Source organism: Sciurus carolinensis, chromosome 3 (genome assembly GCF_902686445.1).
Source record: "Sciurus carolinensis chromosome 3, mSciCar1.2, whole genome shotgun sequence".
NCBI classification, from domain to species: Eukaryota; Metazoa; Chordata; class Mammalia; order Rodentia; family Sciuridae; genus Sciurus; species Sciurus carolinensis.
The window spans coordinates 35,804,194-35,820,924 of NC_062215.1; the positions used below are offsets into that span (position 1 = coordinate 35,804,194).

The 16,731-nt window shown below is 34.8% G+C and overlaps 1 protein-coding gene across 2 annotated transcripts in view; it reads left to right on the plus strand.

The window, feature by feature from the left end:
- Appbp2 (amyloid beta precursor protein binding protein 2) overlaps positions 1-8,927 on the plus strand; it is a 50,168-nt gene extending 41,241 nt beyond the window's left edge. For both annotated transcript variants that reach the window (XM_047542943.1, XM_047542944.1), the window contains 4 exons: positions 2,696-2,781; positions 4,746-4,936; positions 5,802-5,967; positions 8,323-8,927. In XM_047542943.1, the coding sequence (XP_047398899.1) occupies positions 2,696-2,781; positions 4,746-4,936; positions 5,802-5,967; positions 8,323-8,576 (697 nt within the window). In that variant the 3' untranslated portion in view covers positions 8,577-8,927. The remainder of the gene's footprint in view (positions 1-2,695; positions 2,782-4,745; positions 4,937-5,801; positions 5,968-8,322) is intronic.
- The last annotated feature ends 7,804 nt before the right edge of the window (positions 8,928-16,731 follow it).

The following is a 16,731-nucleotide window of genomic DNA, read 5'->3' on the forward strand; positions in this document are numbered from 1 at the left end:
GCCACTTATTTAGATTTTGTAGTTTAATATTGAGACATTTTTGTATAGAATATGACTTCTCTTTTGATTATTTCCTTTAATAATTTTTCTTTGAGTAATATAGCAGCCTCTGGCTAAATATTATTTTAATAACCTAAAAACATCTTGCTTAAAACACAAATACTGAATAAAATATCACAGTCATCTCTGAAAATGTGTAACTGAGCTTTCAAGAATAAGGAGAAATCTTAACCAATAATGAATGAAAAATGCAAAGGCACAAACTATAGTATAAATCACTCAGTTGGTAGGAAAGCTTAGAAGTTTCTGTAACTGGCCGTGAGATAGAACTGAAACCCTCACAACTATGCCCTCAAGAAAAGGACAAATATGGAGGAAAACATTATCCCACACCAGAGACATGACAAGGAAACTGTCTGAGCTTAGACTCACAGTAAACTACAGGAGTGTCACAGGGGAATGCATTAACTACAGATTATACCACATTGGAGCCTGGGGATCATGCATGCAGGAACCCACAGACTGAGAAAAACATTGAAGAACACTATGAGGCTGCTAGTTCTCTTGGGATATCTTCTGGGAGAAAACCCAAAACTCTTAAAAGCATCTCATAGATGTAGCTCACCTAAAGTCAAGACAGCATCAAAAATTACAAAATATAGGCTGCAGTTGTGGCTCGGTGGTAGAGTGCTTGCCCAGCACGTGTGAGGCACTGGGTTCGATCCTCAGCACCACATAAAAATAAATAAACAAAATAAAGGTGTCATGTCCATCTACAACTAAGAATATTTTTAAAAAAAATTACAAAATACATAAGGAAACACTTCTTCTATGAACGAGGGTCAGCAGACATAATGAGCAGAATTGGAACCCTATGAATTTAAGTCAAAATATTTTGAAGTGGGGTCTGGGGAATGCAACCCAATTGGTAGAGTGCTTGCCTCACAAGCACAAGGCCCTGGGTTTAATCCCCAGCACCACCAAAAAAAAAAAAAAAAAAAAAATTTACATACACACACACACACGCACACGCACACACGCATACACACACATGTTATGAAGTATGTATGCTTTAATGATTAAAGATATAAAATGGGTTGGCAAACTGTGGCCTGCAAGCAAAGTAAAATTTTACTGGAATGTAGCCCTACTAATTGGTTCATCTATTTTCTATGAGTGCTTTCATACCACAACAAGAGAATTAGATAATTGGGACAGAGAAAATGTGATCAGCACAACCTAAAATATTTACTATCTGACACCTTAAAAGTTTGCCAACCCTAGACTGGGGATGTGGCTCAGTGGTTAAGCACCCCTGGGTTTAGTCCCCAGTACCAAGAAAAAAAAAGTTTGCCAATCCTGATATAAAAGAAGAAGTCAATACTATTTTGGAGGGAAAATTCAAAAGACAGATTTTGTTTACTCCCCCCCCCGCCAAGTTGCCCAGGTTACCTTGGGACTCCTGGGCTCAAGCCACCCTGCCTTAGCCTTCAAAAGACTGGTACTACAAATACCCAGTTTAGATTTCAAAATAAAGCCACTGATATGTGCTACAGCACCACTGACCACTTGAAAACTTTGTGCTGAATGACAAGCTCATCATAAAAGATCATATCTTGTATAATTCCATTTATATGAAATGTACAGAATAGGCAAATCCATTAAGACAGAAATTAAATGAATGTTACTTAGCCTTGGAGTTGGAGGGAAATGAGGAGTGACTGCTAATGGACCTGGGTTTCTTTTTCTTTTCTTTTCTTTTTTTTCCTTAATGTTTTTAGTTTGTAGACACAACATCTTTATTTATTTTATTTTATGTGGTGCTGAGGATCAAACCCACTGCCTCACATGTGTGAGGCAAGTGCTCTACCACTGAGCTATAACCCAGTCCCCTGAGTTTCTACTGAGGTGATAAAATATTCTAAAATTGATTACGGTGATGGCTGTATAACTCTGTGATTATACTAAAAAAATCTCTGAATTACACACTTTAAATGGATGAATTGTTTGTTATGCAAATTAAATCTTCATAAGAAAATGACCTTTTATAAAAAAATAAAAATAATAGCTAGAAATGGAAAATAGTCATTGACATTAAAACTCAGTAGACAGGTTAAACATCAGGTTTAATTACAACTAGAGAGAATTAATAAATTTGAAGATAGGTTTGAGAAAATTTGGATTACTACAAATAAAGATAGGAGGCTTGGAGTTGTTTGCAAACTGGTAGATAAAATGGATAAATAGCTTACCTTCTACTTGATGAGATGGGCCATAAACAAATAACCAAACATGTCAGGTAACAATACTTCTGTGAAGAATAAAGAAGGCTGAGTTTAGAGAATGATGATAGATTATCTGTAGGGACTTTTGTATAGTCTGTTCTGGAAAGAACAGAGTGAGCCATGTGAATACTCAGGGGAAGAGCATTGCAGAGAGAGGGTAAATCACATGCAAAGGTGATACTGCTTTGCATGTTAGGAAACTTGTAGGCCTATATGGCTGGAGGGGGTAAGAGAGTTAAAAGTTTAGTCCACGATTGATTGAAAATGTGAAACAAACAAAAATTGATTTTTTTTTACCATAGTTTTAAAAGTATTTTCTATCAGTATTATATTATAGTGTGATTTTTTTTAATGCTTAAATCATTTTTAAGTAAAAAGAAATGCCAGACTATAATCTATCTGTATTGCAGATTTCATGCAGAAAGAGCTATTGGTATCATTACCCACATCCTACCTGAAGACCATCTTCTTTTGGCTTCCTCAAAGAGGGTGAAAGGTATCCTTTGTAACCTAGTTTCAGATAATTTTAAAATGATAATGTATGGCATAAAATAGGAATATTTCTCAGCGGTAGTAGAATTGGGCCATATCTTGTATTTCTAAAATAACCAATTCTCTCAACTTCACTGGAGGATTTCCAGTGGTTCTTAATGAAAAACTGTTTGCTTCTCTCATATAATATTATTAAGGTGCCTTGCTTTTTCCTATCTCTCCTTCCTTTCTTCCTTTCATGAATGAAATTAATGCATGCATTTCATATGAGAAAATAGAGTTCAAAATGATTGCATTGTCACCAGTAAAATACTGAAGATGGGTTTTATAGCTTTAGCTTTAAGAGGAGTTTTTGTTTGTGTTTGTTTTTGGTACGGGGGATTGGGGAATTGAACGTGCTAGGCGACAAGTTTTCTCCCTCCAGAGCTGCTGCTGCTGCTGTGTGTGTATGTGTGTGTGTGTGTGGGTGTGCGTGCTGGGGATTGAACCCAGGAGTGCTTGACCACTGAGCTACATCTTTAGTTCTTTTGTTTTTTATTTTGAGACAGGGTCTCACTATTTGCTGGGCTGACTTTGAACTTGGGACCCTCCTGCCTCAGACTCCTGAGTCTGGGATTACAGGGATGTGCCTCTTGCACCCAGCCCACCAAAGCTTTTTGATTTAGTGCATTTATTTTGCTAACATATTGGGTCATCCTTAGGGTGATTTCATGCCTATTGGATAATTTTACCTTATTTCTGGAACTGGATGTTTTCTTTCTCAAGGTTGACAATTAAGTTACACAAGTACATGAAAATTTCAAAAATCTAAAGCTAGTTTAAAAAATAAATAAGTTACCTGAAACTCCACCAATTCTGAATCAACATTTTGATGAATGTCTTTTCAACTTTTTTTTTCTTTAAATAAGATAAGTGAATAAGGATTTCTTTTAGTTTTATAACCTTTTTTCACCTAATGCATTATGAATGTTTTTTCCATTTGAAACCATGTTGCTATTTACCCTTTTTTTTTTTTTTTTTTGGGTGCTGAGGATTGAACCTAGGGCCTTGTGCTTACAAAGCAAGCACTCTACCAACTGAGCTATCTCCCCAGCCCCTACCCTTTTTTATAGAAGTGTTTTTAACCTCACCTCTGTTTTTGACCTTTAGTATCTTTTTTAAATTTATTTTTATATATATTTTAAGTTGTTGATGGACCTTTAATTTATTCATTTATATTCAGCAGCACTGAGGATTGAACCCAGTGCCTCACACATGCTAGGCAAGCACTCTACAACTAAGCCTCAGCCCCGGCCCCGACCCTTTGGATCTTTAACATTTTGTTCTTCAGTAATGCTACAGTGATGTAAATCTTCTACCCACCTTTATGTAGACAATTATTCAAGAAATGAAATTGGTAAAGATATATGTGTGTGTACATATATGTGTATTTGTGTGTTCTCTGTCTCTCTCTCTCTCCATATACACTTAAGACTTTAGATGGAATTTTAAAATTTTAAGTGCAACTTTGAAAATGAAATATCTTCTGGCCTGATTTAGTGGTCAAGTGAGTAGGAGGAAACCAGTTCTTCTAGTTGTTTTTGGTTAAAGATCATGTTTTATAAAGGGTGGTTTCAAAAACCTTGACACAGTTTCATAACTTTAAAAAGTTTGCCTCTTCCTGACATTTACTTTAAAAATGTACTCATCAGTAAAGTATAACAGTTCATTAAAATAGAAACTGATTCTATAAAATATTTGAAGTATACCATTGTTTTTTTTAAATTTGAATTCAATATAGTATCTACAATAGAATGACTTCTGCAAAAGTGTACAGTTTGATGTGGAATACTATGATCCTGACCAATTCTAAATTATAATCACATATAAGCATAGTCAATAAATATTACTATTACTTGGTTTTCATTTAGATATTCTGTTGGCTTGATAAATGGTTTCAAAGTACACTAATTGTTGCTTTCTATTCAGCACTTATTTTAGAGGAGATTGCTATTGACTGTCATAATAAGGAAACTGAACAGAGGTTGCTTCAAGAAGCTCATGATTTGCACCTGTCTTCACTTCAACTAGCTAAAAAAGCTTTTGGGGAATTTAATGTACAGACTGCAAAACACTATGGTAACCTTGGAAGACTTTATCAGTCAATGAGAAAATTTAAGGTAGAAACATATTTCATATTTTTCTCTCCTTAAATAATAAATGTTCAGCAATCTTAAATAATAAAGCGTACATTCATTATACTTATACCTAATTCCACAAAGTAATTGAGCAAACAGTGAGTATAAAACAACATAGTTAAAATAAAATTAGAGAATCAGGACCATGGAAAAGTAAGAAACAGGTCAAATCAAAAAGTCTAATATGATTTGTTATATAAAGACTTAGAACATAATTCTTTGCTAACTAAAGTATGTCCAGCTCAGTACAGAATGCCTGACACATGGTTGATATACAAGAAGTAACAGATATTAATAACAAGAATTAATTGTATAATTACTTATTACTAATTAAATATTCTTAATTGTAGCAGTGAAATTACTGATTTTGAATCCCTCTTGGGGCTTATAGTAAGGAAAGAATGAGTCTAAGATGTTCATTTTTTGCCTGATAATCTCTTAATATATGTCATTTAGTTAATAAAAACTATCAAAACTCCCCAAAACAAAGTGTATATTTGTACAAATTAATACCTTCTTAACAAGGTCTAATTAAATTTTGGGATGTTTTAACTAAAATAAATCACTTTCATTTTAAAATACCTTGTTTATTTCTTCTAACAATTTTTTCTTACTCAAGTTTTCTGTTTTACTTTTGGCATTGGACACTATTACTATTATCACCTTATGTGCACACCAAAAATGAGGAATGCTTCCCTTTGGAAGCTCTTGGAACGGCATAGTATGTTCTTTGATCTTACTACCTTATGGCATTCAAAAACTGTCTTTCACATTTAGAAGAATTTTGCTCATTGGGTAAGAATTGTTGACAAGTAAAAATACATTGATTCACATAATTATTTTACAGGAAGCTGAAGAAATGCACATTAAAGCAATTCAGATTAAAGAGCAACTTCTTGGTCAAGAGGATTATGAAGTAGCCCTTTCAGTGGGACATCTGGCTTCTTTATATAATTATGACATGAACCAGTATGAAAATGCTGAGAAACTTTATTTGCGATCCATAGCAATTGGTATGTTACCTTTAAATTTCCTTTGGGGGCTAGGGATGTAGCTCAGTTTGTAGAGTGCTTGTCTGTCAAGCACAAGTCCCTGGGTTCAATCCCCAGCACCGCAAAAAAAAAAAAAATTTCCTTTGGTAATTTGATTCAGAGACCAATGTGTCAACATGTCTTTTAATATGTTGTTAAAATGGAAATACTATTACTGAATTGCAGAGGATATCCAGATACCATCAAAACATCATCTGGAATACTTTGTTAAAGGTTTTTGTTTGATGTTGAAGCCAGTAGTAAGAGGTGTGACTCTTCCAGAGTGTCAAGTGTAGGTAAAAATAGTTACTTTCAACTTGATACAATTCTTGCCCCTACTCTCCTACCCCTCACTTCTCCTGTCTTTAACATCACAAATCAGGTTCTACACCTATTTTTTGAACTTTATATAAATGGAGTTATACTGTATTTTTATGTCTGACTTCTTTTAATGAACCTTAATTTTAAAATACATCTGTGTGTGGCATATCACTGTTACTTGTTAATTTTGTGTTACATAATGTAATATTTTATTGGATTAGTGTGTTATTATCCATTCCACTGTTAATTAACATATGGAAGAGTTGGACAGTTTCTAATTCAAGGTATTACAAAATAAGATGCCATGGCCACCATCTGGTGAATTGCCTATTAAACCTCTCGCCTGTTTCCATATTGAATTGTCTTATCATTTTCTCACTGATTTATAGAACTTCTTTATTTCTATGGATACAACAAGTCCTTTGTTGGTCACATACATTGCCAATATCTTCTCTCATTGTATTGCTTGTTTTCCTAAGGGTGCCTTTTAAAGAACAGAAGTCCTTTATTTTATAGTGTGAGACAGTAATCAAATTTCATTTTCCATATGGATGTACAGTTGACCCAGGACCATTTCTTCAAAAGATTGTCCTTTTCCTGTTGTCATAAATCACGTTTTCATATTTATATGTTTCCCTCATTAGCCATAATATATTGACTGACTTGCTCAGTCCCCAAATGCATGTGGTTTCAGAATTGGTAATCCATATACCTGTGAAAAACAAACCTGCTACTTAGAGTTCTATCATTGTTATAAGTTTTCTTTGTCTTTAACCTTAAAGTAGTATATTTTCAGAATCAACAGCAGTTCAGATTATCACTGCCCTCCATATGTGGATAACATATGTAGATGTGTTATTCATTTGAATAACACATAGGTTCATTTAACACATAGGTTCATTTATTTTTGTATCACATTTTGCCCCTTTCCTATTTATTTAATTTTTTTAATTTAATTTTTTTTGAATGTGTGAAATATTACTGTTTTTAAAATCACAACTATACAGAAAGGTATGTTCGGGAACATGTAATTTTCCCTCATTTCTTCTTCCTATTCCCAACTTCCTGCTATATAGATAAAAAACAAGTACTTTGTTATTTCCCTACACAAAAATATAGCATACTACATAAATATTATTTCTTACCTTTTTTTTTTTTTTAACTTAGTATACCCTATAATCCTTTCATATAAGTTCATTGAGTGCTGAAATTTTCCTCCGTGGCTTACAGCTTAACATTATGCCATTGAGTGACCATACCACAGTTGATTGAACTGTTCTATGTATTTTCATTTGTTTCTAAATTTTGCCAGAACAGACACTACTCTCATGCATAGACTCATGTGTTTTTTTATGTTGTTGGGAATGCTGCCATTCTTCTTTGAGATTTCTTTTGGAATTTGGTCCTTTAAAACTTTAAAATTTTATGATTCTGCTCTAGTGAAGTCAAGTTCTTTAGACAAGAGAAAAAATTTAAAGTCTTAGAGATAGCTTACAGGTGGGAATGGTTTAAAGGTGGTGATATATAAGAATTGTTCTAAACTTACCTTTTTGGGGGTGGGGAGGGGGGAAGTGAGTACTGGGGATTGATCCTGGGGCACTCCACCACTGAACTATATTAGCAGCCCTATTTATTTATTTATTTATTTATTTATTTATTTATTTATTTATTTGCGGTGCTAAGGATTGAACCCAGGGCCTTGTGCTTGCAAGGCAAACACTCTACCAACTGAGCTATATCCCCAGCCCTATTTTTTTTTTATTTTTGAGACAGGGTCTCACTTAAGTTGCTAAGGCTGACCTCAAACTTGCAATACTCCTGCCTCAGCCTCCTGAGTAGCTGAGATTACAGGGATGTGCCATTATACCTGGCAGTGATATAGGAATTGTATCTGTTTTTTTCAGGGGAATAAAACCAAGCCACTCTATTTAAAGAATTAAACTTAGGTTTGTATTGAAAGATCATTACTTCGTTATTAGAACTTTCTTTTATTTTACTTATTTATTTTATTTTCAGGGAAGAAACTTTTTGGCGAAGGCTACAGTGGACTTGAATATGATTACCGAGGTCTCATTAAACTTTACAACTCCATTGGAAATTATGAGAAAGTGTTCGAATATCACAATGTTCTGTCTAACTGGAACCGGTTGCGAGATCGACAGTATTCAGTGACCGATGCTCTTGAAGACGTTAACACCAGCCCCCAGTCCACTGAAGAAGTGGTGCAGTCCTTCCTGATTTCTCAGAATATTGAGGGACCAAGCTGCTGAGGGAGGACCTCAGTTAACCAATTATCTTTTTCCCAGATTCCAGGGAATTCATACTGTGAAATCAAAACCATGTTGTTTTGGGGGCTGGAATTTGCATTGAAACACTGGTCCAGTCCATTGAAAGCCCTATTTTGGGTAATCCCTATCTTGCAGAGTGTCCGTAGAATAAGCATATATTCAGTTATATTCAGCATGTATCGCATGTATAAGTAGTCTGGCCCACATTCTCAACCTAGTAGAACAAACAACAAAAATCTTTTTTTTTTCTTTCTTTTTAAAAAAATAATTCATTTTCAGAAAGCCTGAAAGGAAAAAAAAAAAAAAAGAACCCCTGAATAAAACTATTTAAGAGTTTAAAAGAGTTGCATTCTTATTATGTAAGGATGATTTTAACAACTTTTTAACATAAAATTCTTCCATGTGGAGGTATTCAATACTGTATTGTAAAGAAATTTTACGGGGAAAACTCTTTATATGCAGTATAGAAAAGTTAACACAAGTACTAATAAAAGAGGAACATCCTGACTTTAGGTTTGACCACCTTTCCCAGAGAAGTGGATACAACCACTATAGAACTGTATTATAAGGGAAGGACTGTCAGATTCATCTGAACTGGACCAGTGTTGATCTGTAAGTAATAGAAAATATGATAGAGACCAGTGGTTTTAATTCTTTTTGTTTATTTTTGGTACAACAATGCAAGATGCTCTAATAGTGTTTGCTAACAGGACCAGGAAGATCTAAAAAGGACCAGCCTAATATAGAAGGTGGTTATTTGGACCAGAGGCTTCAGATTATTATTTTAGCCCCTGCATATACCTTTATCAGTAGAATGATTTCATTTAGCTATATAATGGAAAATGATAATGCACAAATTACATTCATATAATAGATACCGAACTAGGGAAATTTGGCAGTTTTAGTGGCACATCATTAGTCAAGGTACATAGATGGCAATGCCATAAGCAAGTCTGTAATGTCTGCTGCAACTACCACCATTATTTAAAATTTACCCTAATAATCAACACGATAAAATAAGTATGTTGTCTGAGAGTCATGAAATAGCTAATATCCAGGTGGGAGTTTTAGGTTACTATATTATCTGTGGGGATAATGGAAAATGAATGCCCAGAAATATGTCTTCTAAGAAATTCCTTTATTTTTATGGTAAATAACATAGCATTATTTTATTTGAAATCGAGTAGTCAAATGGAAAGATCCCCTAATAGGTAGGTTTCACCAATTTGTCTTTCCATTTATTGGGTTCTAATTTTCTTTTTCTTGTTCTTGTTATTTTTTAAATTAAGCCAGTTGGATTATTTAATGTTGAGGTAATGTTCAAATTTGAGAAGTTATGACATGTAGCAAACCAAGAAACAAAGGTCTTTTGCTGTTACCTCAATTCTTATGATAGTGGCCCATCTGGTGCCTCTACAGTTAAGAATCTGGGTTTCTCCCCTATTTTCAGGGGCTCATGACTTGGCCATTAGAGATGTCATTCCAAGCTAATGCTTGGAGTAGTCTGTGGGTGAGTGAATGTGTGTTGAATTTTGGTTTTCTTTTAACATGCATGTTTGGTGAGAGGGGAAATAAAACTAAATTCACATCGAGTACAGAAAAATTAATTGGCAATTTCATTTTACATACTTTTTTAACTTCCCAACCTTGTTCGAAACTGCCATTTGCAGTTTTGTTAGTTATGAGCCAGTGCATTTAAATTCCCAGGAGGGGATTTATTGGGAGATGTACCTGAAGAGATGAAACAAGCCTCAATCCCTAAGATAATAATTTTGTGATTTAGAAATCTGGATTTTTTTTTTCTTCAAATTATTTTCTCTTTAAATCCTGGAAAGAATAAATTGGCATGCCTGCAGTTTATGAAACTGGTCCCCCTCCCAGTTAATTGCAGTCTGGTGCCAAAAGTCACCCTTTATTAGTTACCAAATAGTCTGTGTGACCTAGGACTAACATTTTAAGTTACATTTTAAGTTACTCAGCTCTATCCTCATGGGCCTATATATTTAATACCTCCAAAGATATTTTCAGGATAGGCTTTGTATACTTTTATTGGTTATTAGAGTCCTACGGTATATTTGTGGTATAGGAATGTTGTGGTAAATTGTTTTTCAATAAATATTTTGAAACTTATGTTTTCCACATGAAGTTTTTTTTTTTTTTTTTTTCAATCTTTTTTTTTTTTTCTTTTTCTTTTTTTCTTTTTTGGTTTTGTGCACATACAACATTTCCTAGGATAAAATCAAGCAAATGACTTAAGGCCTTATCCTTCCTAACCCGGTTTGAACTCATCTTAGCTCACACTCAGTGATAAAGTAACATAATATTAGAAGACTTGGATCACAGGGTGATAATGTCAGCTGGCAGTCACTGTCGTCCCCCACCGCACATCATTATTGGCAGTTTCTCCTTTTCACCACTGCTTTAACGTAATTTTCTTTAAGTCCATCAATGTTGATATAAAACACACACTCTAGCTTAAGAAAACATTGCTGTTTTGTTAGTGATATGACTTAATAATTGCATTATTCTGATTCTGATGAATAATATCCTAGTAATTTTAAGTGTAGGATTTATACCTCTAGTAAAGATGTTGAGGGCAAGTTAGAGAAATGAATGCCACCATGATTTATGACATTAAAAAATTAAAGGAAAAAAGGAATAAAATCACACTCGCAATAACCAGACTTTTTATATATAGTGGGGTTGAGTGTAAGGAAGCCTTGGTCAACTTAAAGATTTTTCTGGAGGTTTAATGAAGTAATGTTAAATAAGGACCTTTGGTCTCATCGTTCCCTGACTTCTACCCTGTCTTTTTTCCTAAAGTTTGGTGCTACTCAAGTTGAGGGCATCAGGGAGCTCTCACATGCCACAGTCACTCACTCTTGAATTCAGTGTAATAGAGACTATTCCGTTTTTGAAGCATAATATTTATGGGTCCCCAAAACTGACTTTGCCCAAAGAATCCTTCTTATCATCAAATCTGTTATTTAGTTAAGAATGCACTCGATATTGCTTTATAGTAACCCTTGCCCAAATAGTGTTGCATCGTGAAAACAAAGGATTTGACAAGAGACCTTTGTTCATAGCCTATTGGGAAGAGTTCACAATCTTGTAAAAATTAAGTACTAAAAGCCATGTGTTCATGCCTATAGTCTCAGCTACTTGGGAACCTGGGCTGGTTGGGAGGATCACTTGAGCTCACAAGTTCTAGACTGTCATGGGCAACACAGCAAAACCTCCATCTCAAAAATTTATTTTTAAATACAGTGACTGCAATCTCAGAAATAATCAGTGCCATTTGGCTTCTCTTTGTAGTGCAGACAGAAAGCTAAACAGTAAACATGCCTAAAACAAGATTGAAGCTTTTGGCCAAAACTTGACAAATTTAAAGAATGATTTGCTAAGTAGCAGATATTATTAATTAGCACTTATTTTGTGTTTAAGAATTTTTTTTTAGAGTTTTACTTTTGCTTTAAAAATTAATGCATATTTCACCTCTTGACTTTGGAGGACCTCAAGTTACCTAGACATTTTCTTAAAATATGATATTTGGATTAAATTCCAACTTGAACACTTGTAATTCTTTTGTCCACAAATCTCAGGAATGTTTTAGGTGGAAAGCTGGTTTTACCCTGTTGATCTGAAGGAGTGTGCTTTAGGATTTATTAAATAATACTATTCTTAATTGCAATCCTAGGTATCTATAGCATGAGTGGCCTTAGTGAGTTTGTTGAAGTGCACATGTTTTTCAAAAGTAAAACTTAAGATTAAATATATATATGCTATATGTAGATATCTAGAAAACTTGGTTTGTGGTGCACAGTTAAGTGTTGGATCATTAAATAACCGTTGCAGGTACCATTTGTGTAACATCACTCATCTCTCTATATTCCTTTTATGGAAAGATATGTTGCCATGGTAACTAAAACTTTTCAATTTAGTTTTATGATGTGAATGAATGCTACATTTTATTAAATATTACCAGGTCAGTACTATTTTTATACTTTATTAAGCAACAGGGGATTTTAGTTTAATAGCCTCCAAATAAAAAGCTCTTAATGAACAATTAAAAACAAATCACTAACATTCTTTACATGAAAGTCCCCACTACTAGTGCCACAGTAATTTCTATAGAAATATCTAAGGTCATTAGTAGATTTTTGAAGACAGTTCATTGTGTCAGAATGACCTTTCATATCATTCTCACTGACTTGTAGTGCCCACCATTATTTGTAATTATTAAATCATACTAAGTATGTTTGTAACCAGCATTGTGATATATTCTGTACTTGTATTGCTAAAAACGAATTATTGACCTAATAAAAATAGTGCTCCTGCATTCATAGTCTGTTTCCAATTTAGTTGTGACTGCTTTTGTTTGGGACTTTTTATTATGGAACATTGTGAGAGAAACTGCTTTAACTAGAACAAAAGCGCTCTTATTCAAGAAAGTTAAGATGTGTGGCAGAAGAGGCTCATAACGGTATCTGGAGATTGTGTTCATGAAAGCACTTTGAGAATGACCAATGCGAGCGGATTTTTTAGAATTTTTTAGACTTTAACTTTATGAAAGTGACCGTATCACTCTTCCCTAGTATTCCAACTCTAAAAGGTTAAAGATGAATGATAAGAGACCTGGGAGTTCTGCAGGAAAAGGAGAAAATCCTAACTTGGATTTTCAGTTCCAGTTCCACCTCTGCCCTGTAGGATTTTTTTTTTTTTTTTTAACCTTTACAAATCTCTTTGCGTTTCATCTCCTCACATGAAGAAGGTCAAATTAGGTCTTTTTAAAACACCACGAGGGACTGGGGTTGTGGCTCAGTGGTAGAGATCTTACCTAGCACGTGTGAGGCACTGGGTTCAATTCTCAGCACCACATATAAATAAATGAATAAAATAAAGGTCTATCAACATCTAAAAAGTGTTTTTTAAAAGCACCAAGAATCAACATTTTAATAAGCATTTGGACAGTTACAGGAAATGAAGCCACATTTCAAAAAATTATAAAGAAAATATTCTAGACAAAATCCCACCTTTGCTTGTAATAGCTCTAACTTCATTCTGCCTTCAGCCATACTAAATTTTTTTAAAATTTTCATGTTTTCATAATTGAAATTCAGAACAAGCTGTTTCCTCTTCTATATGGAATGCTATTTTCTAGGAAAGGTCTTACCCATCTGTGAACTCAAAGGCCAACAGAATCTTTCCCTCAAAGTTTTAATTGCCACTTCTTAGTACTAATTCAGCATTTTATTCAAAGCTGGGCACAGTGGCACAAGCGCGTTTGGGAGGCTGAGGCAGGAGGATTGCACATTGTATCCAGCCTCATCAGTTCAGTGAGGCACTGTCTCAAAGTAAAAAGGGCTGGAGATGTACCTCAGTAATAGAGCACCTAGGGGTTCAAGCCCCAGTATTAGAAAAGTGGAATCACCTTATTTTTGTTTAGAAGAAAACTGTATAGACAAGAGATTGGTAGAACGAATGAATACACAGAAAAATCTTAATATGTATCAAGCCAGTGGCATATGCCTGTAATCCCAGCAAGATTCTGCTGAGGCAGAAGGATCCTAAATTCAAGGCCAGCCCTGGCAACTTAGAAACCCTGTCTCAAAAATTAAAATTAAAAAAAAAAATAGACTTGGGATGTTGATCTGTGGTAAGGCATCCACAGTACCCCACAACCACCAAAAAAAAGTTTAGGCCAGTTGCTATATAATGATGTAACTTGGAGTATTAAGATTATTTCCAGCCTGTAAACTTTACTGATTTGTGCACTTATTCAACAAGCAGCACAGTTTACCGTGTCACATACTGTTCCAAATGTGTTAGCAAACTACACCCAGATACTTTAACACATTTATAGTTAAAAATGTCAAGACAGGATGAGAGTATAGCTCGCAGTGCACTATCTCTAAATATACATATATATATATATATATATATATATATATATTTTTTTTTTTTTTTTTTTTTTTTAAATACTGGGGATTGAACCCAGAGGGCTTAACCACTGAACCACATCACCAGTTCTTTTTAATATTATATTTAGAGACAGGGTCTCACTGAGTTGCTTAGGGCCTTGATAAATTGCTGAGGTTGGCTTTGAACTCACAATCATCCTGCCTCACCCCCCAAGCCTCTGGGATTATAAGCATGCACCACTTCGCCCGACCCAAAATATTTCAAGATGAACATTATTAGGATGGCTATTCTAAAGTGTTGTCAAGGATGTAGAGACATTGTAACCGTTACGAACTATAGGGTATGTAAAATGGGTCATATGCTATGCATCTACTCTGTATCACACCCAGGGATACATACAATTTTGTATGTATGAGAATCCTCAAAAAAAATTTAAATTGCTGGATGTGGTGGCACATACCTGTAATCCCAGTGATTCAGGAGGCTGAGGCAGAAGAATGGCAAGTATGAGGCCAGCCTTAGCAATTTAGTTGAGAACTTGTCTCAAAAAAGAATAGAAAAGAAAAGAAAAGCGGGGAGCGGGGAGCGGGGAGCGGGGGGCGGGGGGCGGATGCTGGGGATGTAGGTCAGCGGTAAGGAGCCCCTGAATTAAAATCCAGTCCTGGAAGAAAAAGTATATATCCAAATTAATTAAAATGATTTAAAACCCTTATCTGTGTACCTGTGTTCATAGCAACATGACAATAACCAAAGATGCAAGCAACTCCAATGTCAATGAATAAACAGATGCGACATTGAAAATGAAATATTCAGCTTTAAAAGAAACATTTACATGTGCTACAACCTTAAGAACATTACATAAGCAAAATAAACCAAACACAAAGAAACCATTAAAGATTCTACTGACATGAGGTGTCTAGAGTAGTCAAATTCATAGAAGCAAAAAGAATGGTGGTGGTAGAAACTGTCAGGGAGGGAAAATGGGGAATGGTTGCTTAATAGGTATTCTGTTTTACATGATTTAAGTTCTGGAGATGAGTTGCCCAACACTGTGAATGTAATTACACTAGATAGCGCTGCAGACCCTCAGCCCTGATTGGAGAGTTTAGAAAGCTAACTTCCTGCACTGGGAGAAATTATACCAAAAAGGCAGGGGCGGGGGGTGGAACAAGTGGCTTTTTGTATAATAAAATAAAATAATGTTAAAAGAGGACACATGACCTTTAGGAAAAGCCTCAAGAGAAGGCCATGGAATCCCTTTTCTCGACCAACATAAGTGCCCTGTCTCTGAACTGGGATGAGGAGAAAGGAATTAACCCCATGGAGTATACTGGGGCTGCTAAACTGACATTTAAAATCCAAAGAACGAATGTTTTTTGTTTTGTTTTGTTTCTCATAGAGGGAGTGTGTATGGATTGTATTGGAAATTACTAAAAACTATTTTTCTCATAGATGGAGTGTGTATGGATTGTATTGGAAATTACTAAAAACTATTTTTTAAAAATAAATACTTGTAACCCTGTAACCAAGAGGTAACTACTTTTAGTATTTTGGCACTTTTTCTTACTGTATTTTTCCCCCCAAATAGGTGTATTTGTTTCACATTTTATTCATGTTCCATATATCCATGTTTCTTACCATCATGACCATTTTTCCACACTATTAAATATATATGAAAAGTGGTATTTTTAATGACTACATACATGCCACTGTGTAAATGGGACATAACCCATTTAATGTATACTCTATTGCTGCATAAGAAATTATCCCAGAACTTAATGATTTAAACAAGCATTTACTAACAACTCTTATGGATCTAGAATTTAGGAGTGACTTAGCTGGGTGGTTCTGACATGGGGATGCAGTCAGCCTGCATGAAGATGGCATCCAGAGATACAGCCATCCTAAGACTGCTTATTCACAGGCTGTCAGCAAGAGGCCCCAGTTCCTCTCCATAGGGTTGCTATGTGTTTTCATGCTGTGGTAACTGACTTTCCCCAGGAAGAGTGATTCAAGGCAGAGATGTTTTTCATGACCTGCCCCAGGAAATTGCACACCATGGTTTTCTTTTTGTTTCTTTTCAGTTTTTCCCTACTGGAAACACCTCTCTGATGACTATTCTTGACTCTAAAGCTCTGTGTACATCCCTGATTTTCATCTTATCATAAATTCCTGGTAGTGGATCAACTCTATAGAGTTTTGGGTTTTTTAAAAT